Below are 23854 nucleotides of genomic sequence, written 5' to 3' on the forward strand. Positions count from 1 at the left end.
GTCACATGAAATTTCAGTAGGAAGTAATCTGGGATTGTGATGCACTGTGTACACAACGAGGACTATCCAAATTCATCAACTTTACGACAAGATATGAGTATTGCATTCACATTTTACTGTTTTTTTCAATAAATTGAAGACTTTTTCGCAGCCGGACAAATGACTATTCGAGCTTTATGGATAATTTCTCACGAAAGAGGAGAAAATGTTTCGGTACGGTTTTCAAGGTTTGTGACTGATTTATAGCTTTTCTCACTTTTACATTTATTCTTACATTACATTATATGATTCCATGTTTTATGTATTTAATTTATTCTATTTTATTTATTCATTTTTTTGGCATGAAGTACCAGACTTATTGTATTGTGTAATATAATGGTCGTGATTGACTGTATTTTGTAATGCTTTATGTCTCCCTACAGGAGGTTCTCTACTGTGGAGCACCGTGCAAAGAGTCTGGCAGGTTCCTCATATGTAGCAGTTCCAGAGGAGAGCACTGTGCTGCATCTCCTACTCACTGAACTTGGACTTTCAGACTCAGGCAAGCCTTATGTAGCACTGAGAGATGATTGCCTTCACCGTCCACGGTCACCAGCTGTGGAGCTGCATGTGGATGGTCCTGGCAAAGGAATACTTTGGCCAGTGCTGGCCATCTCACAAGGTCCTCTTATCCTGGCTTGCCTGCCTTTAGTGGATGTCCCTTCTGAGCCTCGCCCACCTCTGGCCAGCCTGCTGTCGGTCTCACAGGGTCTCACGCTCCTGGCAGGCCTGCAGACATTTCTCCTTGGCTCAGCGGGTAAGCCTGATGGTGACGGGCTAGCCTCTCGTCTGGCATTGTTGCCCTCCATCCTCCTGCAGGTTTGTCCACTCGGCACACCTCTTGATGTGCCAATGCTAGGAGCACCTGCTATACCCACAGTGCCCACTTCTGTTGGGACTCAGAAGCAGCCAGCCTGGAAAACTGGCACATATCGAGGTCGAGCTGTGGTGAACATAGCACTGATAGAAACTGTACGCTCAATGCAGTATGGTAACCAGAGCCGACAGGACCTGTGGGATGTTTATGGCACTGTGACATGCAAAGTAGGTGCACAGTATAAAAAAGAACAATTAGTCTTTTATGTTTTGCCACTTTGTGTCCATCATTCTGCTATTCTGTCCTTCTACTAACAGTGTGAAGTGGAGGGGGTGCTCCCTAATGTGACCGTGACCCTCTCACTGCCACAAAATGGTTCTCCGCTGCAGGACATCCTGGTCCATCCCTGTGTCACCTCATTAGATTCTAGTATCCTGACAGCCAGCAGCGTGGATAGTTCTGACAGTTCCACCTTCTCTGGGCCATATAAGTTCCCCTTCTCCCCTCCTCTGGAGCCTTTTAGACTATGCAGCTATACATCAGAGGTATACAACACAAAATGTATAGATACAGCTGTGTACATTTTGTAAATTTATGAAATATCAATTTTTGGCTAGGTCCCTGTTCCCCCGATCCTTGGTTCATACCAACTGAAGGAAGAGGAGAACCAGCTACGTTTGTCAGTAACCCTCAAACTTCATGAGAGTGTGAAGAACAGCTTCGAGTATTGTGAAGCCCACCTGCCGTTCTTTAACAGGTAAACCGCAAAAATGGCTCTGTGATATATTGGAGAACAGACTATGATTCTGTCAGCCTGTCAGATATATTATTCTGGTAACAAAGATTTTAACCGTTATCTTTTCTATTAAAAGTATGGTCAATAGTAACATATAGGTACCTGGGCTCTGTGTCTGTCTTCTGCAGGGAACAGATGGGTGCTGTGGAAGTGAAGGTGAGCACCGGACAACTGGATGTTTCAAAGGAAAAGAACCTACTGGTCTGGGCTCTGGGTAAGCTTGCTTTAGTGTGTAAAATCCCTTTCCACTGCAGCTGTGGGTTTGGAAAAGAAACTTACTTTTTATGCTCACATATGTAGGACAAAAGTTCCCAAAGTCTCGTGAAGTCACAATGGATGGAAGGATCAGCTTTGCAGGGCCAACATCAGGACCCTCTGACCCCCTGTGTACAGGACTCACTGCCTACATTAAAGTAAGTTATTTTAGCCAGCCAAAATATGGGTCAGGAACTATGTGTTTAAATAGAAATAATTTATGAGAATCAGAATCAGAATCAGAATTACTTTATTTATCCTCGAGGGGAAATTCTTGTTTGTTACAGACAAATAGAAGTCAAAGATAAATTGAAATATGAAATAGAAATATATAATAAATATCTAAATACCTAGATAGCATTTAAATCCCTGAGTTGTTTCTAAAGAAGAAGAAACATGTTTGCTACTGTATAAAAACCTTTACATAGTAAAGAGCATGACATGAATGTACCAGTATGAATGTACAGTGTCTGAGTGACTGTTACAGTTCAGAGTTCAGTAGTTTGATTGAGACATGCAGGAATGACTTCCTGTGTCTCTCAGTGGTGCATGGTGGGAGTCGGAGTCTGTTGCTTAACAAGCTCCTACATGATCCAGTTTCTAATTAGAGATTTGGAGAAAAAAATACATTTAAAATACAGGTGAATTTAGCTCTGATGATGTAACACCAAAACTGTCGGTGGGTTAAAAGGTACACCTACACAGCTTGGACCTTGTTAAGCAAACAAAAAAGATGCAGTGTTCTCCACATTTGTTATGTATCGTATATATCGTGTATAGCCAACATCACAGGGTGGAGTTGGGGCACATAACAGCTTTGTATTTTCCTACAAAGACAAACACCAGTCCTTGGTTTGCAAAGTTGATGGGACCTTTCCCATTGGAGAGCTTTGCCATTAGTCATTCTGCATGCTAAAGTTTTACAGTATGATCACTAGACTCTAAAGTGATTAACAATCTTTTTCCTTCACAGTTGTATTTCAAAGTGCCCGACATGACGTTGTCTGGGTGTTGTGTAGACCAGAATTCTGTGCAGGTTTATTCTTCTGCCAAACCACGGATTGTAACATGTAAGCACACGCTTTAGATTTTCTGCTTGCTCCATACATTGTCATGTGAAGCTAAAAGCAGCCTCTCTATCCCATCTTCAGCCCGAGAACTTCAATCCAAAGAGTACTTCATATGGAATTCAACAGGTGCTGCTCCCGTGTCCTCTGGACAGATGATGCTGTAGGACGGATCCATGAAGGAAAGCTTGGTGGAAAGGTGGACACACTGCACATTAATGAGACTGAAACACTGTCAGCACTATGTCAGGGTTCATAATGATAGGCGGTGACACATGTTATTTAACATTGACATGGAAAAGATGAGTTTATAACATGCAAAACTACTTTTAAAAATACAACTACCCCTGTAATTCAACTTCTTTTATCCCCCAGCCTTCACCCTCAAATTTCTCCCATTGCAGACACAAGGGCCACCCCTTGCACTGACAGTCCCACTTCAGTGACTCTCCATCAGCCGGATAATTAGCAGCTGGGGCCTTGTCATCAGCTGTTGTAGGCCTGGGGGAGAGGGGCGGCTGGACTGTGAAAGGCCAGGCTGCTTTGGCCAGTGTCTTGGCTACAAAAGGCTTCTCTTTAGAGCTGGCAGGAGTCCTTATCCACACCAATCACTCACCCCCACCTCTTTTGACCCCCATCCTCGCCTTGTCAACTACTGGCTAGTTCAAACACACAACCTCTCCAACCAGACTGTGATTGAGCACTGACCCTCTGGTCCTCTGAGACTTGAAAGCAGCCAGTCCCATTCACTGAGCAGGACCTGCCTAATTGGTGAAAAAGTCACAAGGATGGTAATGGTTGGGTTACTTCTCAAGGGTGCAGAGGTGCTTTAATTCAATTTATGTAGAACCTAAACTGTATAATTTTTATTGTCCAGGTAGACCTGCTTTTATATTTGATGCATAATGACCTTTGGCCTGTATTTGGTTGCATTTTTCGCTATAGCATTTTTACTACTTAAGCTCCACGTCTGACTGTGTATTAAGATGAATGAATAACTAGCCGATGAAGGGTTAAATCAGAGAAGATTGTGCCTCACTATTCCACAGCAGCCAGACTTCTCTGAGTGGCCTCATTGTCCGCCGTTGGCCTCTTGTGCCCCTTGCTGGTCCAAATGCTACATTCTCACGTGGATTTCCACCCAGAAGGCTGACCATGACCAATCCTCTGTCAATTGGAACCAATTGCTCACACGGCATCCTTCACCTTCTTTTTATGTAGCAGTACGGAGTGGCAGACACCGAGACCTCTCGGCTCTCCCCCTCCACGATGATTTGGCTTTAAGGCCCAGTGTGTGTGGCTAGCGAACTGGAAAAGGAGAAGTTTTTTTTGAAGAGTTGGGCCACTCTAAATCTCCTCAGCATCCCAATATGTGGTCAGTCTGGCTCCGTAAGTCTGCAGTCAGTGGCCTCTCACTGGGAGACTTTGCTTTGTTGATTGAATAGCTTGCTAAGTAGATGGACTCATTTTAATGTGTAGCTCTGCTCCAGTGCCTTACCTAATGTCCTTATCTTTGGACAATTCATTGTGTTCAAAATAATTTCTTTTATCTTTGTTTACTCTTTTATACATGCATCCAAGAACACATTAAACATGTTTGTACACAAATTTCCACATAAAATAAAAAAAAATCCCAAATATATGTGAATATGAATAGCTGCAATATGGAGTGTTATATATTATTTTATAATGAATTTGCATGGATGTGATGTGTACTGACAGGCTTTCTATATAGAACAAGTGACACTATTACAGTGTAAACACAGTCTGTCATCCACTTAACTGTGAAATTTGACTTTACTGCGTCCCTCAGCCCAATAATGACACCCAGTGGCGTACAGTGGAGTACAATAAAAGTTCATGTTGTTTTGATTTCTTCAATACATTTTCATATACATATTTTTTTGTTGAAATAGTTCTACTCAACCACAGCCAGATTATCATTGTTGATTTAATTCCTCCTGCTGTGTGATGTGATCCCAGCAGTGCGTAAGGACCAGGCTGTTGTGGCCCCAGGTGTTTGGTAGGAATCCAGTTTGTCTCAGCCTCTCAAACTCTGCTAAGAGCCAGCCTCAGGGAGGCCACTTCAAAAATGATGGTGCAATTAGCAGTTTCCTGTTTTCAGTCTGATTATTCTTCAAGAGGCTTTTATTTGCTTTCGAATAACAGGATAACTTTGGACACTGAAGGATTCTTTTGTGCTAAATTCTGTAACGAATGTCTAATAACAGACCGGCATCTTCAAAGCAAGTTGATTTGGATCCCGATTCTTTGAACTAAATATAAAGTTTGCAATCAATATTGTGGGGAGGCTTAATGAGCTTCAGATCCACTGCTTCAACAGCATTTGTATTCACTTTGGTGCACCACTTTCACCCATAGAGGGCATCCTGAACTCAGCCATGCCAGAGAAGGCATCCGGAACATCAAGAGCTTTGATCATATTTCAGTTTTATTGTGGCTGTCCTTTAAAAGAAAACAGGCATTTCTAAAATGTGTTTGTTTATGTAAGTCACTGTCTCACTAATTAATTAGCATTACATGCCCTTATATTTTAGCTCATTAGTGATCCGGATTACTAATGACAGAAAGTACTCTTACTTCAGCTTACACTTCAGGATCCCTCCTGTGTGTCTTATCCACCCTTCAAGCGGACTCTGTTTACCTTTTTGCTTTACATGTCAATTGTATTGTCCTCTGTGTCTAGTTTGGTTGTGTGTGAGAGCTTCGTCAGTTTGTTGGACTCTTTCTTCTCACTGAAGAGAAAGAGATCACGTTCCAGCAGGCTGCTGTGGTCCAGTTTTTTTCTTGTGGTCTTGTGGTGTCTTCCGACGAGTTTCAGCCTCTGACTTCCTTCTGGATTTAAGTCTCAAAAGGAAGAAAATGATGTAAAATCAATCAATACAGATTTAAATAGAGTTTGTAGCAGGGTTACTCCTAAATGTAAAACATTTGTGAACCTACTAGAAGCTGTGTAAACAGCCTTATGTCTTCTCTGCCGGCCTGTCTGAGATTGGCTTGCCAGAATTATACTGTAAAAAACAGACCATGTGAAGCAAAATCATTCTATAGAAAGAATCATGTTACCGTGAAGGATGCACTTTTCTTTGTTTCTTCAAGTTTGTATCGAACAGTGGGGACTTTTCTGTTCCCTCTACCCTGAAAATAGGTCCCATTGAGGACCAGTCATGGCTGTGGACCACTCTGCTTTCCACTCCACTGACACTTTAATCAGATCCATTGGGAGAGGAGAGCAAGGGCTCACAACACACAGCTGTCTCTCTGTTTTTCTACCCCCATCTCTTAAGCACCAGTGCACACTTTAAGTTTTTCAATGTAACATGATGTGAATAATTGATGTTATAGATGCACTTCACCTCTTCCATGTTTTGCCGGGTGTTTTGCCATGTTTTTGCACAGTCTGAATCATTCCGCCGGTGCCTGTCTGGGCGGCCGTAAAAAACTGGTGGACAGCCCCATTTCTCCGGTGCCGGCCCTACAACAAGACATTAAAACTCCTTGTTGGGTTTTGATATAGCACGAGGCTGATGGTGGAACAGTCAGCAGATATATTGTTCTTTTTTAGTATTGCCATGACAATTTGATTGGCAGAGCCTGTGTGGCCAATTTGAAGGACTGGCTGTTACAGTACCTGAGGAGAGATAATGATGAAATGTCTAGGCAAAAATCATGACCAGTCTGAAGCTGTAATGTCTACCAGAGTCCCAGCACTTGATTTAACAGAATCTTTTAATACGATCGAGGTAACTGATGAGAATGTATGACACCTTCACTGTTGCTGTTTTTTTTTAGGTTTTCTGCAACCTTAGTTCTCAGAGCGCACACAGTCAGAATCACAAGAAATATCATGAGTGAAAGTGAAAGCACACATTTGGCACAGACTCACCTGAAAGCGTGGAAAGACTTCCTTCCAGTTTCAGTGGAGGTAAGGTTGTGTTCTTTTGTCTTGGAGGTTGTGACAGCTGCCCCACACTGACTGGCAGAGCAGGAAGGGTCCATTGTGGTTTAGGCTCCTGTCCCTTTTCTTGTAAAATATTACATGGATTTACTTTTTGAAGTCTGGGTCTGGAGTCTGTGGAGCCCATTGTCCCTCTCCCTGTCTCCACTAAAATTCCTTTTTGTCCACTTTACACTGGGTTTAAATTGTAATAATAATAATCACACTTTTTATTGTCACATTTTCTTTTCACTGAAGGTCCACTTGCATGTAGATGTCGAGTCTGTAGCTTTTTCCTGTCCAAGTTACAAAACTCCACTCCACCTTCCTCCATTAGTTGCAGCTCTTTTTACGCAAACCTCTTCATGTCTCTCCTGCTGGCAAACTTAATGTTTGTCCTGAGGCATCGCTGTCATGTGCCCAAGTACAATCATCACTAGTAGTGGGAAGTGTAGGAGCGTGCTCCATCCCTGCTTTCGTACTTGACTGTCATTATAATGAGATAGGTTTCTATGACAACTCTCCCTACAGGTTACTTTGTAACTCATAAGTTAATGCTTGAAAGAGCCTGTTATTTTCCTGCACCCCCTTTGCTATCTAAAAGCCGTGGGGAAAAGGCAGGTTCGCTGGGAAGTTGTTAAAATAGGATTCTAGTGCTGCTCATAAAAGCACAGACAAATCCCTGTTCCAAACCTGGTTCAGGCTGGTCTGGGTGTCAGGTTCAGTTTCAATCACATGGTGATGTTTCTCCAGATTGTGATGTATTACCATGAGGCCAATAGTTTGAAATACCTCAGCAAGTACAGCTACATTTTGTGTTTGGATGTTATTAGCATTAACATGCAAACCATCAGCATGTCCCTGGTTATGATAAATAAATAAATTTATAACTTTTAAAACTGTAGACCTTGTACAGTTTCTGTTTTTTAGATTTTTACTTCCTGTTCCTGTGGGTAAAGCAGTGCTTATTAAATATTATCCCATTGATTCATGTCTTTTATTAGCATCCAGTGGCCATTATAGAATTTAGATTTGAACATTATACATGCCTTTGTTTCTTCCATCTCATTTATTTTAATATTTTAAAATGCCACCACAACAGTTTAGCGGAAACTGTCATCTCAGCAAATGCTTCATTAGAGGTCTGGATTCACTGACTGTGTGAGTTGGGGGAGTGTGTATCACAGAGAGTGCTGAACATAGACTGATAAATTATTTCACTGACACCCTCACATCTCAACAGCACTTATAATTATGTGACTCCAGAAAGTCATTTTGTCTTGACTGTGTTACCCTCTGCAGACAAACAGGACCCCTGGACTTTGACTGTTGTCAGACACGTATGCTTTTTTAATCACAAATTGTATGTATGGTAAATTATTTTCAATACACTGTGTGTGTGTGTGGTACTGCAATGCATAACGTATTAGTGAGGAGACTTTTGCTAAGTCATTGTTCAATGCAATGCACTTTACAGATTACTAATATTGTATGAATCTCAACACTTAAACTAAATGGAAGCAAAAACCTTAGAATCCCAAAATATTGCTCCAAACTGTGCTATTTCATGTTCATCAGATCTGGAATTTACTGGCAAGTTAGAAAAGAGGGTGCCCCTGGTTGTGCCGTTTCCAGTTTGTCTGGGCTCTTAATGGAGCTGAGATGAGTGTTTGCCCTGAACAGATGGCTCCGGAGTACAAACAGTTTGATTCTCGGCTTTGAGAGTTGCACCATTGGATTTCCCTTTGAAATGGTGTAAATCATCCCTGTCAGAGCAAAGGGGCGGGTGCTAGAGCAGGTTGGAGAGATTTGCTGCAGTCCCTCTCTACTGACATCACCCGAGACAGCACAAAAATTACTTGATTGTTAAACCACTTCCAGTTCAAAAACCAATTAAGACAGAAAACATCTGAACACAAGTGTAGTAGTTCAACATTTTGTGAGTAGTTTAAAAGTTGAATGGTGTCTGTCAGTTAAACTATCACAGAGTTTTATCCTTTCCAAATTGAATTGGGTTTAAAGGACTCATTTTAGAAACTGTTGAATCATTCAAACAGTTAAAAACACAAGTTTAAAAGTAGTCAAATAGCTGAACAGAATGATAGTTTAATGCACCTATGTCCTAAAAAAGCTAAACAATTTGATAGTTGAATGGTTTTAATAGCAGGAGTTAAAAAGTGCCAAAAAGGCACGGGAGAAGAATAAAGAAAATATAACTATTTATATAACATATTGTGGTGCTGTGTTAAACTAGAAAACATTGCTTTTATAAGGGTTTTAAGGTTTTTATTATAAAACCAAAAGAGCCTGTACATTACGCATAGTATAATTGCCATTCTTGTATATAATACTATTCAATAAGACTTAAAATTAATACTCTTATTGTTACAGATCTAAATAAATATCATAAATACATTTAAGATTGAGCCAAACTGGCCCTGCCAATATTTATATTCACAGAATACAGTCTGCAGTGCATGTCAGGGGAAGCCAGTCAGCTCTTGGTTTGGGTGCGTGCGAGGGATGGAGCGGGCAAGAATTTCAAGAAAGTAAATAACACTTTCCACCCTTTCAGCTGGCATGATCCATAAATGTTCAATTCCCCCTCCTGCTGTGAAGTGACAGGGACAGAGGTAATTCTCCGGAGTGAAGTTTAAAACAACACTTCCTGTCCTTCTGATAGATGCGTCCATGTGGACTGAACATACTGCCACACCTCCTGGGTGGGCACAGGAAGAAGATGAGCAGACAGAGGTTGATTTCAGAGCTCTGCCATATCATGCCAAAGGAATGGAAACAGTGCCGTTTGCTCTGCTGCGGCTTCGAGTGTGAATGCTGGACTCTGTGAGCTCCTCGCCGTGCTCCTCCGATTTCTTGTCTGCAATGGTGGCCAGGAAACGCAGTGTGACTGAGTCCCACTCCTCTGGCAGCAGCAGGAGCAGGAAGCCCAGGCAGATGATGCAGGTGGCTGCCAGGCGCACCACACTGAAGATAACCTCATGTTTCAAAACATCTACAGCTACAGCGAGAAAGAGAAAGACAGGGGAGAGGGAGCCACAGAGCAGGATGGGTAAAGTGGGAGGGGGAGAAACAAAAACAAATTGAGATTAATTACATGAAGTAAGATAAACCACAGGACACTGCGGCTGTAGGGGATGAGTGTAGCAAATGCGGCTTATAATCAGCACAAGCCATCCACTTTATCCTCTGTGTCTTTGTGGTCTGGAGCCCAGGGACAAGTTGCCATAACCCACTGACCTTCATACAGGCCATCGTGGTTAAAGAAAAGAACTTGTCTGCAGGCATTTAGTGTCGCCTTGGCAACCTGATCCTCCCTCAGCGAGGGGATAGTTGCAGGGTCTGTTGAGGCACACTGGTGATTGGGTATCCAGGATGAGAGAGGCAGACTTGCTGTGTAATCTGTTTGCTACTGTGGCCCTAAGTGCTGACCTCTCAATACAAAACCACAGTATGTGTGGTCCTTTAAGCTATATTTTATTTCACTTTTATATTCAATTACAGCACAAAAATAAAATATATATCAATAATAGTTAGTAAACTGGAGTTGAGAGAAGCCTTACCTGCATTGCCGGGCACACTGAGCAGTGTTCCTATGGAGATGAGAATGGGGTACGTCAGCACCACACCGACATGGACCAAGATGTTAAAAACTGTGAAAGAAAAATACTAATTAATCACAATTTTACTGGGTCAATAATTGTTTGGGGGCAAGTCATTACATGTTGTACAGACATTTGTGGTGCTCAGAGGATGCACCATTCAGACTCGCCTGCTTGTTCATAAAAAAATACACACACACTTCACCGGGATATATTTGCACTCTCACCCAGCCACAGTCCTGCCAGTCCACACAGGTATCCCCAGGGCAGTGAGGACAGTGAACCCCAGTGCTCTACCTTGGTGAAGTAGAGGATGAGGGGCACACAGGAGATGAAGATAAGATTGAAGAAGCCCATGGTGGAAAGAAAATGAGCCACTTCTCCGAGGTTGGCGCTGCCTAGGAACATCTTGAACAGCACCTGTGTGGTGACCAAACAATAAATAACTCACCTTTAGATCTGGTGCAAACAATGAGAAAGTTTAAGCTGGAATGTGCTTCGCAGTCTGACCTTATAGAGAGCTGAGGTTGATGCTGAGCCCACAGCGAGCGCCACACCCACAAAGGAATCACCATGGAAACCATCGGCGTAAGCCATCATGACGATACCTGTGATGGCCATTATGGCAGCCACAATCTGCGCATAAAGATTCAAAGCCATCAGAGATATCAGTGCCACATTCAAAAGTAAGAAATCTCACTGAAACAGTATTGTCCTGTGGTTTTAAACAGACCCGAACACCCATGAAGCGGTCTTTAAGGACGATCCATGACAGGAGAAAGACAAAGGCCTTGTGGCAGCAGTAGAGGGCAGAGACATCGGTGGCGGTCAGTTTCTTCAAAGCTAGGAGGTACAGGTAGTTGGTCAGGGTCCACAGGATTGAGAAGGGTGCTGTCCTCTTCACAAAGAGCTTGAGAGTCATTCCATCCTCACCAAATAGCTTGCTGCACTCCCTGTTACATACACCACAGTGAAGAATGGCAAGCACATTCCCTTCAAAAAGCTCACTGTAGAAGATCTTCAGCCTTCCAAGCATGCATGTATCATACTTTTCATTAATACATATGTTCTTAAATACAGTTGCTCTTACCTAAATTTTTGTATTGGTGTTTGCTTTTCCCTTGTCATTACTACATGTCCAGAGTAGTAGATGGGGAAGAAGAGGATGTTCCAGTTGCTGCTGAACCAGGAGATAAAGAAGGGACAGGAAAACGACTGGAAGGTCAGCTTCACCACCTGAGTGGTACCCACCCAGGAGGAGGAAACACACAGCACCAGCAGCAGACCACCCAGCACCTTCAGAGCTGTGTTAGTACATGTCTGGTAGGACCGACTCTCTCCACTGGTCTCACTGCCCGGTGTATCCGCATGAGACTCTGAACCATCCTCTCCTGATGAAAAGCAAAAGAATTAAAGGTGAGAACAATTTAATGTCTAAACTCTGCATATTATTGGACTATTGTGATATATGTAAAGTCTGATGTAGCTTACAGTAGGACTCACTGGCTATGGTCCAGCACATAAGCATGTATTGATCTGTCGTCCTCAGTGATCACTACCTCAGTTTGCATTTCTTGCTGTAAAGGCATTAATGCATGGGGAAGGGCTTTGTTTAAAATGTGTCTGGTTAGCATGGTGGCTGTGCGTGTCATAAATAGCTTTGTCGCCTCATGATGCAGCATGTGCTGTACACCCGTTGTGGTCAGGTCTGCATAGAATCCTAATGTCCAGAGCCAACCTAACCACATGACATTCTGCCAGAAAGTCATGTCAACCTTGGTACACTCCTGCTATGAAAAGCGTAAAAACACTGGGATTACATATAGATAGAATTGGTTTAATGATATGCCAGTGAGGCATTGTGGATCTGGCCCAGTGCCCTAATGGACTGCAGTAGTAAGTGGCTCCTGGACCTTAACTGTGCTGTGTAATATGTGGAGTGCTGTGTGTGTGAGCATTTCCGGAGAGAGAGCTCAGATCCGTTCTTTACCTTTCAACAGCATGATCAATTTACACCAAGGCAGGAATAAAAGATGACATGTGCTGGGCTGTTTGCTGCCTGTGCTCTCTTTGCTAGATCAGCACGTGAAGTTCTGCCATTTCCACCATGGCTACAGCCACTGGAGAACTGTAACACTTGAACTTGAACTCCACTCTACAGCAGCAGGGCATCTCGGGGGTGCTCATTATTTCCTCTGATAGTCTTTTGTTTGTTATGTGCAGACGTCAGCAGGATGCCAAGCAGTGGAAGTGCAAGGAGCACCAGTGACATTTGAACTAAATAGTTCTTTCTTACTTCCAAAGAAACCTTTAACACAGTGTGTGGCACACACAGTGTTTGATCAAACATGTGACATGTGTGACAGTTTAATTTATTTAATCTGTGGTCAGATGCTGCTCTGTGCTATATTATGCATTCTCCCTATTCCTGTCATACAAAAAGTAAGTACTGTAAGTAACTTAATTTATTCAGAAAAGCATCTTGGCAAACTCAATGAAGGCATGAGATCATAGCTGGCACCCACTGACGTTAATGTAACTGCACCCAAAAGTGTGTGTGTCTCTATAATATAATAATTTAAAAACACTGCTTTGTAAGGAATGTGTTAAATTTCTATTTTAAAATTGCATATTATATAAGATGAGGTAGCTACCGGCCTACTATACAGAAGGTGCAGCCTTCACGTTTACAGACGGAAGGAGGAAGAAAACGTAAACAGTTCAAATTAAACAATCAGAGATTTAGATGTAATGAAAGTAATGAAATGTACTAAAAGAAGTATTATAACGTATAATAACTACTCAAGTAAAACACAGTTACCTCAAAATCTACTTAAGTAAATGTACTATAAGACCCTCCATCACTGGCCTTGAATACATCCACTTTTTGGTAACAAAGAAAATCCCCATGCTCTATATAACATGGCTAAAATAGTGACTCCCACTGAGACAGACAGACTCCTTGACTTGATAAGAGCCTGTGAACGTGCCTTCAGAAAGCTCACTGATAAAAACCTGAGACAAAACATTTCACCTTATAGCCCATCTGGGAGCAGATCTTCAGTATGAGGTGGAAGCAAAATGTTCAACACTGATACAATTTAGTTTCTGCAGGATCATCGAGAGACTTGGTCTAATTACATTCTGTCACAGCAAGGATTCTTAATCAACCTAATGAGCCTGGTGGTTGCTAACTGGAAAACTGAGATCTGATCATTCTGCAAGAGCCAGGCAGGTTTTTTTTAAATTCTTGTTTATTTATTTTTCTTTATGTCTGCTTTTCTTCATCCATCAAGCAATATGGTTTATGTTTCATAGAACTGACAAAAACCTAAAGCTTTTTAGTGTTGGATGTGAGCTCTTCTGTCTTGAAAGCCACTACAGGCTGATCTGGTGCCAAGATGCAGTAATATTATAACTCTACTATTCCCCTGCCTCATAAAAGTAGCTCTCGTGGCCAGAATGGTTTTCTCATAACAGACAGTGTTATTGCTGACGAATCCTGGTGCAAAAAGTTGCAAAGGAAACAATAATTCCTGCCATACACAGGCTGACAACACAGGACTGCAGAGAATCCTACACCAAAGGTTAAAAAATACTATTTCAGTCCAATTAAAGTGAGGTTATTAAAATAACTGCTCAAATTCAAAGGTACAATTTTAAAGCACCTGGATCCATTAACTGAGCTCCAGTAATTACAAATAATTTGGTGCATAAGATTTAAGTTTTTTTTGGTGATATTAAAGCAGCAAATTCAAGCAAATATACTATTAACAAATAAAACAGCCTCAATATGAGAACTCCTCCTTTAAAGCTGTGTAGTTGATGCATGTGATAATAAACTATGGATAACAATTGGTATTTTAGTCTACATGGATCATTCATTAATAGCACCCATCCACAGTGCTCCACTCTGACGCAGTATGCTGCTCAAACTTCACATTTCAATCCATTCTGTTATTTCCCCCCCACCGACGCTGCGTGCCATTGACACTGATTGATGGAGCCATGCTGAATCCAATAAGAAGCTAACAGTCATGTCTGCAGTGTTAGTCAGGCTTTCTACAGGTCAAATACATAAAGTCTTTATCCAAATGAGTCCAGAATTAGTTTGCTGAATTGCCCTGTTACAGATGGCAGACTTTGATGAGAAAGATGCAGGCTATGGAGTAGAAATGTTCGGTCAGGTGAGGAGAGGACATGCAAACAGGATTAACAGATGTGGAGGCAGCTGATTTGGGCCTGTGTTTTTTTTCTATGCAGGATGGCACAAAAACAACATATGCTGCTGCTACCACACTTCCTCTCAGTGCACATTTTAGCATGAACTGATGTTTCACAACATGCAGAGCTATACTGTGAAGCAGTAAGCATCTAAGTAAATGCAGTATAGGTCTTCCTTTGTATGACACTTAAGTGCATGTGGTCTTATGGGAAACAATATAATGTGTACCCATAAAAATAAAAGTAAAATTTGAACTAGTTCTGCCAGTAATTCAACACATGCACACACATTCATGCTCGTACACACTTAAGTATTGATGAAGTATTGGGCCTTCCTGGTTCCTTTACCTTCAGAGATGGGGCAGGTCAGGACCTGAGTGCTGTATGAGCTGAGAGGTGCCACACGGGCTGAGTGCTTCTTCATTCTCCACTGGGGGCACCACACACTGTCCTCCCGTGAAAGGTGTGTGTACGTGTATGTGGGTATAGAAGTGTGCCCGGGTTGCTGCACGCTCAGCAGCTCCTTCTGATCGCTCCGTGCATCCTCAGACTCCTGACTCCTCCGCTTCTTCTTCACGCTCCTGATTGCCCCCTCCTCTTAGATCTCTGTCAACTCTTCTGTCTTCCTCCCAGTCCAGACTCTCTGTTCCTCTCCAGCCCAGCGCTTTCACTGTGACTGGTGCCCTCTCTCGCTCTCTCCCCCCTCTCTCTCCCCTCTCTCACTTTTGCTCTGTCTGTCTGGATAGTGACACAGCTCAGTGGAGATAGCTCAGTGGAAGTGTAGCAAAGTGGAGACTCTACTGTTGCACTGTCATGCTGTGATCCTGTGCTGCCATGGTCTCCAAGGGAGACTGAGCTTCAAGTGTGTGTGGCATGGTGCAATCACTCCCCTCATCTCTTTCTATCCTCCCCCTCCTCTGTTCTCTCTGTCTCACTTGCTTTACCCCTCCTCTTCTTTTGCTCCACAAATCAGCAGCTTTGTTTGGAAGGTAACCAAGCAGCCTGGGCTAATTATGCTGTGTTAGCTATGCCCCCTCATTTCCACCGTCCTCCTACCCTCCCCTTTCTACCTGACCAGGGCCTTCTCACTTTGTCCCTCACTGTCTCTCTCTATATATGCTTGTCCCCTGTCTTCCAACGACTCTCTCTTTTCTTGGCACATCCCCTGCACTTGACAACTCCTTGACGGTCATATTATTAGCAGAGCTCTCTTATGTTGCCTCCACTGCTGCTACAGTAATCAATTATAAGATATAATATGAAAAAGACCAAAACCATGTGCATACTACACATGATTACATGCCAGTGCCATAGATGTCAGGTGATTTTAGCACTCTCAGTATTAAGGGGAAGAACAAGAGGCTTCCCACACAATCCTGACACCAGTACTACCTGTCTACACACCACTACTATTTTAAATTGCCCACATTGCCATATTCCACACATTCTGCATGTGGCAGCCAAAAGCTTTATTAAGCCTTAACCTGGGTTACACTGAACACGCTGCTGTTTGCAGCCAGGTGTCAATAGCCAACAATGCTATTAGTGGCAAAAAAAAGCTTAACAATACATGGTGAATATTGTAAAAGCATCTTGTTTGGACTCAGATCAAGTGCCTTCTCTGTGACCCCTGCCCATGTTAAAGTACTGTGTTTTACCCTGTTGTTCTACCTTTCTTTGCACTACCTCACCGGATCTTCCTTTGTCTGTAGGGGCTGATTTATGTGTATGGTCAAATATGTAGCTGCAGAGTGACAATTCTGACGTGAATGCAAAAAGACACTCAGATGAATCACATTAAGCAATGCCATTTGCCTAAAGAAAATGCTTAAGTTAGATTTCACTAAAATTGCTCTGTGTTATTACAGCCCATCATACTTACTAACTTAGTTAATAGGTGTTTCTTTATGTTTATTTAAATACATGTGCTGATAACACACTATTGTTACATTAAATATTTCCTTCACAAGTTTCTACTTTCATAAAGTACTCATAATTATTTCCATTGCAAACAAAGGAAGCCCACCATGTGGACTTGAGGAGGGTCAGCCTCACACAGTGGTCAGGAGTTTCCATTTCAAGGAAAGCCCTGCAGTCATTCTATCTCTGGCTGTGGTTTATCTACCTGAAGGTTTAATGGACCTACATACTGCTCCACGTCCACAACATATCAATGCTTAGTGTATGCGGTCAGACACATGAAGCCATGCAGCCAGTAATACAATCCTAATACAGTCTTTGCTATGCAGAGCTCACCAGCAAAATCTATGCGAGTGAAGCAGGAACAGCAGCCCTGTGACCGGCTGACAAACTGACAACACTTGGGTAAACATGCAATACAGCATAAGCACAATGAGATTGTCACATTGTCAGTCTGTTCTTTCCACTGCTCTTCAGCCATAGTTAAGTTTGTGAGGAAACTGGGAGAACAGCTAGTTATTTTTTGGACAGTTGGCAGTTTTTGGCAGGGCCAGTAAAACAACAATTTTTTATGTATTAATGAAAATTACAATTAAGTAAAATGTCCAGTGTGTGACAAGCATTTGTTCAAGTGTAAGCAAGGGATAAGCCTAGAGTATGAATGTCCCGACACAAGGAGGGTTAAACTTAAAAATAGCCTTGCTGATGAGAGGAGCCGGCAACTAGACAAGGAGGGGACAGAAAAACGATACAGTCAGCAGAGCCCGGGATGCTAATCGCTATCGGATTAGAATGGAATACCTAGAAGAGGCCACAGTTCAATCCCAAATGTTAGACCACGGGCTCAAATTTCGAGGATATTATTTCTCTCTCAGTCCCGTCTGAGAGACGATTTTTCAGCTTTTTTGTTTCTTTCACGTTCTGAAAAAGATGATAAGAGCACTTCTTTGTCTCTACATCCCCACAGCAAGAACTAAACCACATCTCTACATTACAATTTAACTGAACCACAAACTTCTTCTAGTAATAAACCAGGAGTATATAAACAAAACAGTCTGTAAGCAGATCAAAGGACAATATAGTACATCATCCTCGCTCTTTACCTCCATAGCAACAGCAGGTCTCCTGTGCACACTGACGCACTCAGCCCATTCAGGCCCTTTTGTCATTTAGATTAACCAATGCTCCTCAGTTTATAGTAGACAGCTCTTTGTCTTTAGCTCCTCTGTGTTACTCATCACATCTTGATGAGGATCAGGAACAAAGAACAGACGATGCTGATAATATAAAATGAGGACTGGACATCCTCAGAATATATTTTCTGTCTGTCAGGTGTTTTTTTTTTCAGTCACTGGACCTCAAACTATCAACTCAAGCAGCAAGAACACTTGAGGATGAGGACACCTAGTGGTGAAAAGAATCAGTTGCAATACGAATGCAGTGAATGCAAATGAAGTTTACCCAAATTTGTCTGAAAGGATTTGAGACAACTGCTCAAAACTAAACTAATAAGTTACTCATTTAGAAAGAGGACGATCCATAAGAGCTGCTGAACTGCAGGTGGACATAGAAAAGTTGCTGCACCGATCTGCCTATTGATAACAAATCCCACCCTTTATATCAGAAACAAGCAGAATGTCTGTGTGGTCAAGCTGATTTAAAACTGACAACTACCCCCCCCCCCCCCCCCAGGACAAAGCGGGTTCAGAAGCTGGATGGATGGATGTAAAAGGTTTATTGTTGTTACTGAATATGTTGACCACAAGAGGGCAGTGTAAGGCTGCTGACTGCTTAGGTGGAGTAGTAGTAACGGAAATGTTCTTGCAAGTCTTGCACATATTGCATTTTTGTATTATGTAATATTGCTTTTACATTACAGCAAACTCCCTGCAGGATGAACATGACTTGCTGCGGGCATGCAAAATATGAAATCTCCTGACAAACAACACTACAACCTCTGACCAGGTTGCCCTGTGGTTTTGGCACAGGTCAGCGGTTCTGCAGCTCCTATGGACAAAGAATATTGCATCCATTACTTGCAGGGTGTTTCTGTTCATTCCCAGGAGCACATAGGACTATAACAGCACTCCAGGAGTCATTCAGGCAAAGCTCATATCCCATTCGTTGGTCTGGTTATAAATAGCAGCAGAGTGAGCAGGCATGGGAACGGGACAGTCCAAAATAAGTATGTGCACATACAGATTGTCTGAGGAAGAAAATGTAGACAGCATGAGCAGTACATAAGCATCCTTCTAATCTGTGTCTCTAGACCTTCTCTGTGGTCTTAAGTACACATGAAACATGCTGTGATAATCAGTTGCTTTCCTTGTTTTTCCTTTAGTTTGAGTGCTTTGGTGTGTTGCTGTCTTGCTGTGATACAAGCAGTGAACAAGCCTGCTACGACAAGCACCTGTCATTTCTCCTGCACCCGTACCTATTTACCCAGCGGGGTGTGCACAAGCTCCATGCACCTTTTTTTCTAAACGATCCACTTAATACAAGATACACAGCATAGTACAGTAATATCTTTAAGAAGATGCTGAGGAAGCATTGTGCTGCACACACCATTGTTATCTGCTTCAACAGGCAGCCAAGGACTCTCAGAATATGCTGTTCTGTCTTTTCTGAGTTTAAGACAATTCCATTACAACTTTTCTCATCATGTATTATGTATGTATATAGAGTGTTGTTCGAGTCATTATATCATGACTGTGCTGTCACACAGCAGAACCTGTCTCCAAATGTAGTCCACAATCCCCCTCACAGGCATCTTCTAATTCAACACAGATGGCAAGTGACAATAATAACAAATTGGCAACAAGATCTTACTAAATATATCATTACCCCATAGGCTTGGCAGAATGTGCCTACTGTTCTATTTAGGTGCTCCTTTGTCTTATTGAAAATGATACCACAAAGTGTGTCGATGTGATGCTTTTCAGCAAAAGTCAGAAAGTGACTTTTCTTTTCTTAATTCAGTTTCTAAGGAGCATTATTATATTTAAGAGGGCACGGGTGTGTGCATGTTAGTCAGGCCCCCTCCTTGTGATAGCAGTAGTAATAGCATGTTCAATAGCTGTGCAAGCAAGTATGTTGCCCTGAGGAATACCTTCTGTTGACACTGGCATGCACAAAATGTAGTTACAGGACTAGAGATGACATTTTATCAGAGGAATGTAAAATGTTTTCTCCACTGTCAGATATACTGCGCCTTTTATAAACGTGATATTACATTCCACAGCTGCTCCCTATACCTGAAATTACATTACAGCCAGCCATCCTGTCTGTGAGATAGACCTGCTGTGGCACAGACAAACAAACCAAACGGAGCTGCATTCAGCAGATTTTTCTCTCAATAGCTGAAGATCTGAGACATATATTATTGCAGTCAACAGCTGCAGATGTCACTCACCTCGAGTTCTCAATATTCTCATATTTATTTATCATCTTTCAATTTCATTGTTGGAGCCAAACACTATTTCTTGCCCATGTCTAGCTAAAGTTTTTAATCAGGTCCTCTTCAAACAGATCAGTGTGGACCTAAACCCCAGGAGGCGCTTAATGAGAGACAGGCTCATTTCCTTTTCCTAACTCAGGTGCTGTGAGCTCATGCTACAGAGTGTCAGCTAGAACTATTTCGAAAGATTGAGATCTTTTCTGCACATTTCCTCTGAGAGAGATTTTCAACTCGTCTAGAATGTGCATTTGATTAGAGAAAGTCAAAGTACTGAGACTACGTGTCTGTGTCTCTCCTGTGTGCAAGTCATGGATGTGTAGTGGAGCTTTTATGTAACAAGCGGTGGGATATGTTGGGAGTTCATGTGACAAGGCCAATTTAGTTGAGGTGAAGTGTGTCAGCAACTCAATATCCGGATGCTCACATATACAGCATGTTACCAATTACATTTAGTCAAATAAAGATTAATCAAACAATGTAATGTAGCTGAGAAACTGTGCCTCAGGCCTTGTAATACCCCACTGTACACACCTTCATTACCATAAAGCCATCTGTAACAGCACTGATTGGCTTGTTTTTTTTAACCGAGCATGGTAATGGCTGTTTTCTTCTTCTCTTATAATCCCACTGGCATTGGCACTACTTTACCAGAAGTGGAGGGCAAGATCATCCCTGAACAAAGTGCACCCTCAGCTATCTCCTCCAGCCTTTGTCTCAGTGTCAGCAAAATCCACAGTATAGCTCCACCAATCAACACCACATTGACAAAAGGAAATGATAGGGAGGCTCACTGTTCTGAAGTGCTGCTATATCTCCAGCATGTCAGGAGACTGCTGCTAATATCCACATGAATCACTGAAGGAGCAGCGGCATTTGTCGTTTTTTTGAAATATACTGCTTTCATTAAGTAAATGACCAATTCATCACGTGTCTGCCAAGTCAGAGACACAACAGTTCAAACAATCAATTTTGAAGTTGAATTAAAAAATGGCAGCTTAATTTGTGCACAAGTCTTTGCTGTGTAATTGCAGTGTTGGATTGTTTTGTATGTCTGTGTGTGTGTGGGTGTGTGTCCCTCCCCCTCTCATGCACTCACAGATGGATGGGCCATAGCATCAGCCAGCCTCCAGCTGACAGTGGCAGTGATTGACATAATGCTGCTTCTTAACCCTCATGCGTTGTTAGGGACATTTTTGTCCTCTGAGAGAAATTTTTCTGTTTATTTTGGCCATAACTTTGTCAATATGTGGACAAATTGAATCATTTTTCCTCAATAAGCTTAATTTTACATAAATTTTGTTAATATGACTTTAAAATTTTTCATAGGTCAACGGTACACTGTGGGCAAATTTTACCCCCTAATGTGTTGTTCGGGGACAAAAACGTCCCCTAACTTTAACGGTTTTAAAAATATATTAGATAAATATTTTTTTGAAATTTTTTTGCATAGACCTTTTAATTAACTTCAGTTCTAATCAACAGTAGTGAAAAAATCATTTTCCCCCAGGATTTTAACCCTTTAATCACCAATTTTATAAGGGGTGGTGCTGAAAATTGAAAAAAAAACACACAAAATGGCTCATTTTTAATAGAAAAGGTGAATGTGGACTGGATTCTTTTTAACCTTTATTATAGTCTTGGTCATGTCAAACATCAGTAAAAAAATTGACTTTATTGCATTATTAGTTTTTGCACAGCACTGGATTTTCTTTTTTTCTCCCATTTTGTCCCATAGACTTACATTATAAACACACTTTTTTTGACTGCACAGCCATGGCACTAAATAATCATGCATTCTTGATTGTTGGTGGTTTACCCTGTTGGTAGGAGGTAACATTTGTGATTTTTACAGTTAACAACTTAATTACCATATTAACCCTTTGCCTGCAGGCCTGTGCTCATGTACTGTAGTTTCTGGCTTAAGTATATGGAGTTATAGGGAGTATTTTAGCACATAATTGTGTGTCTACACACTGTGTGTGTATGTTAGAGAGGAAGAGAGCCATTTGCACACTGTCAGGGAAGGAAAGTCAGGAAAATAAAGTTACTAAGTAAGTGAAGTGTACCTAATTCAGACGTACAACGGCAATGCATAAGCATGTAAAATGAAAACATCCAGGAGTTCTGGCGTCTGAAGTTGTGGATGGGTAAAATAGCTGTTTTTTTTTTTTTTTTTTAGCTTTCGGAAAACACGTCCTCCAGTAGAGTGACTTTACTTTTAGGTTAGTGTCTCAGTTGAGATCACTGAATTAGTCTAAGTGAGGTCTAAGTGCCCCTTTTCCATGGTGTGTTGCGCTCCACACGACCATACGTACATGTGCATGTTACTAAATAGACACCATAGATAGATAACTTGATAACATAATAAATAATCATTGACTAACCAAATCTAATCTACAGTTTAGTCCCCTACTAAAATTAGTATTAAAAGTAGTTTAGTAAAGTAAAGTAAAGTAAATTTGTTGCAGCCCTAAAAGTAAGTGCCGGGCCCTTTGATGCTGAGAGGTTCAGACTAAACAAAACAAAAACACTAGTGGACTTGCATGCATCCTCCTGGTCATTTAATGGTGACAAGAGCAGCAAGCAGCATGAAGAGAGGATTCACCTGTGCATGAGTGAAGGATTCACTTGTGAACGAATGAAGGATTCGCTTGTGAACAAGTGACGGATCTACTTGTGCAGCCTTCACAGCTTCACAGCCTGGCCCTTCATAGAGCCAGGCTGCACAATCATTTCCAGAGATTGTGCACAAGTGAATCCTCTCTTCATGTTGCTTTCTGCTCTTCTCACCATCAAATGACCACAAGGTCACATGTAAGACCACTTGCCTTTTTGTTTTGTTTAGTCTGCACCTGTAGACATCAAAGGGCCACACGTGCATAGCAACACTTTCTTTGTTTTTGTTTACTATGAAGACTCTGTGGTTGTGTGTACTCACAGACAACAAGATCAGTGTGCAAATGGCTCTCTTCCTCTCTAACATACACACACAGTGTGTAGACACACAATTATGTGCTAAAATACTCCCTATAACTCCATATACAAGCCAGAAACTACACTACATGAGCACAGGCCTGCAGGTAAAGGGTTAATATGGTAATTAAGTTGTTAACTGTAAAAATCACAAATTTTACCTCCTACCAACAGGGTAAACCACCAACAATCAAGAATGCATGATTATGTAGTGCCATGGCTGTGCAGTCAAAAAAAGTGTGTTTATAATGTAAGTCTATGGGACAAAATGGGAGAAAAAAAGAAAATCCAGTGCTGTGCAAAAACTAATAATGCAATCAAGTCAATTTTTTTACTGATGTTTGACATGACCAAGACTGTAATAAAGGTTCAAAAGAATCCAGTCCACATTCACCTTTTCTATTAAAAATGAGCCATTTTGTGTGTTTTTTTTTCAATCTTCAGCACCACCCCTTATAAAATTGGTGATTAAAGGGTTAAAATCCTGGGGGAAAATGATTTTTTCACTACTGTTGATTAGAACTGAAGTTAATGAAAAGGTCTATGCAAAAAAAATTCAAAAATATATTTATCTAATATATTTTTAAAACCGTTAAAGTTAGGGGACGTTTTTGTCCCCGAACAACACATTAGGGAGAAAAAAAGAAAATCCAGTGCTGTGCAAAAACTAATAATGCAATCAAGTCAATTTTTTTACTGATGTTTGACATGACCAAGACTGTAATAAA

General features: G+C 41.6%; 2 protein-coding genes across 3 annotated transcripts; one reads left to right on the forward strand and one right to left on the reverse strand.

Moving 5' to 3' along the window:
* The first annotated feature begins 32 nt into the window (after positions 1–32).
* ap5m1 (adaptor related protein complex 5 subunit mu 1) lies at positions 33–4855 on the forward strand. Of its 2 annotated transcripts, none has more exons than XM_028395377.1 (9): positions 33–227; positions 423–1083; positions 1174–1401; positions 1474–1613; positions 1781–1866; positions 1953–2065; positions 2881–2977; positions 3059–3173; positions 3350–4855. In XM_028395377.1, the coding sequence occupies exons 1-8, from the start codon at positions 160–162 to the stop codon at positions 3139–3141; spliced, it is 1476 nt and encodes a 491-aa protein (XP_028251178.1). In that variant the 5' UTR covers positions 33–159; the 3' UTR covers positions 3142–3173; positions 3350–4855. The 2 variants fall into 2 exon arrangements, with proteins under 2 accessions (XP_028251178.1, XP_028251177.1); XM_028395376.1 differs by having other exon boundaries at positions 3379–4855.
* A 4593-nt stretch (positions 4856–9448) lies between these two features.
* Positions 9449–15533, reverse strand: slc35f4 (solute carrier family 35 member F4). The gene is made up of 7 exons (XM_028395862.1): positions 15125–15533; positions 11643–11943; positions 11286–11505; positions 11063–11188; positions 10780–10972; positions 10514–10603; positions 9449–9951 (listed from the first exon to the last, which is right to left on the reverse strand). Exons 1-7 carry the CDS (start codon positions 15198–15200, stop codon positions 9710–9712), a joined length of 1248 nt encoding a protein of 415 aa, XP_028251663.1. The 5' UTR covers positions 15201–15533; the 3' UTR covers positions 9449–9709.
* Positions 15534–23854: the final 8321 nt, after the last annotated feature.

The sequence above is a fragment of the Parambassis ranga genome, chromosome 22 (genome assembly GCF_900634625.1).
Source record: "Parambassis ranga chromosome 22, fParRan2.1, whole genome shotgun sequence".
Lineage (NCBI taxonomy): Eukaryota > Metazoa > Chordata > Actinopteri > Ambassidae > Parambassis > Parambassis ranga.

Bases quoted from the DNA above. Each gene is read 5' to 3' on its own strand.
- ap5m1 (XM_028395377.1), top strand. From the start codon at position 160: ATGACTATTCGAGCTTTATGGATAATTTCTCACGAAAGAGGAGAAAAT. The intron at 228-422 runs GTTTGTGACTGA...GTCTCCCTACAG, and splicing joins GTTTCGGTACGGTTTTCAAG to GAGGTTCTCTACTGTGGAGC. The intron at 1,084-1,173 runs GTAGGTGCACAG...TTCTACTAACAG, and splicing joins ATGGCACTGTGACATGCAAA to TGTGAAGTGGAGGGGGTGCT.
- slc35f4 (XM_028395862.1), bottom strand. From the start codon at position 15,200: ATGAAGAAGCACTCAGCCCGTGTGGCACCTCTCAGCTCATACAGCACT. The intron at 11,944-15,124 runs GTAAAGGAACCA...GCTTTTCATCAG, and splicing joins GACCTGCCCCATCTCTGAAG to GAGAGGATGGTTCAGAGTCT. The intron at 10,604-10,779 runs GTGAGAGTGCAA...TTTCTTTCACAG, and splicing joins ACTGGCAGGACTGTGGCTGG to TTTTTAACATCTTGGTCCAT.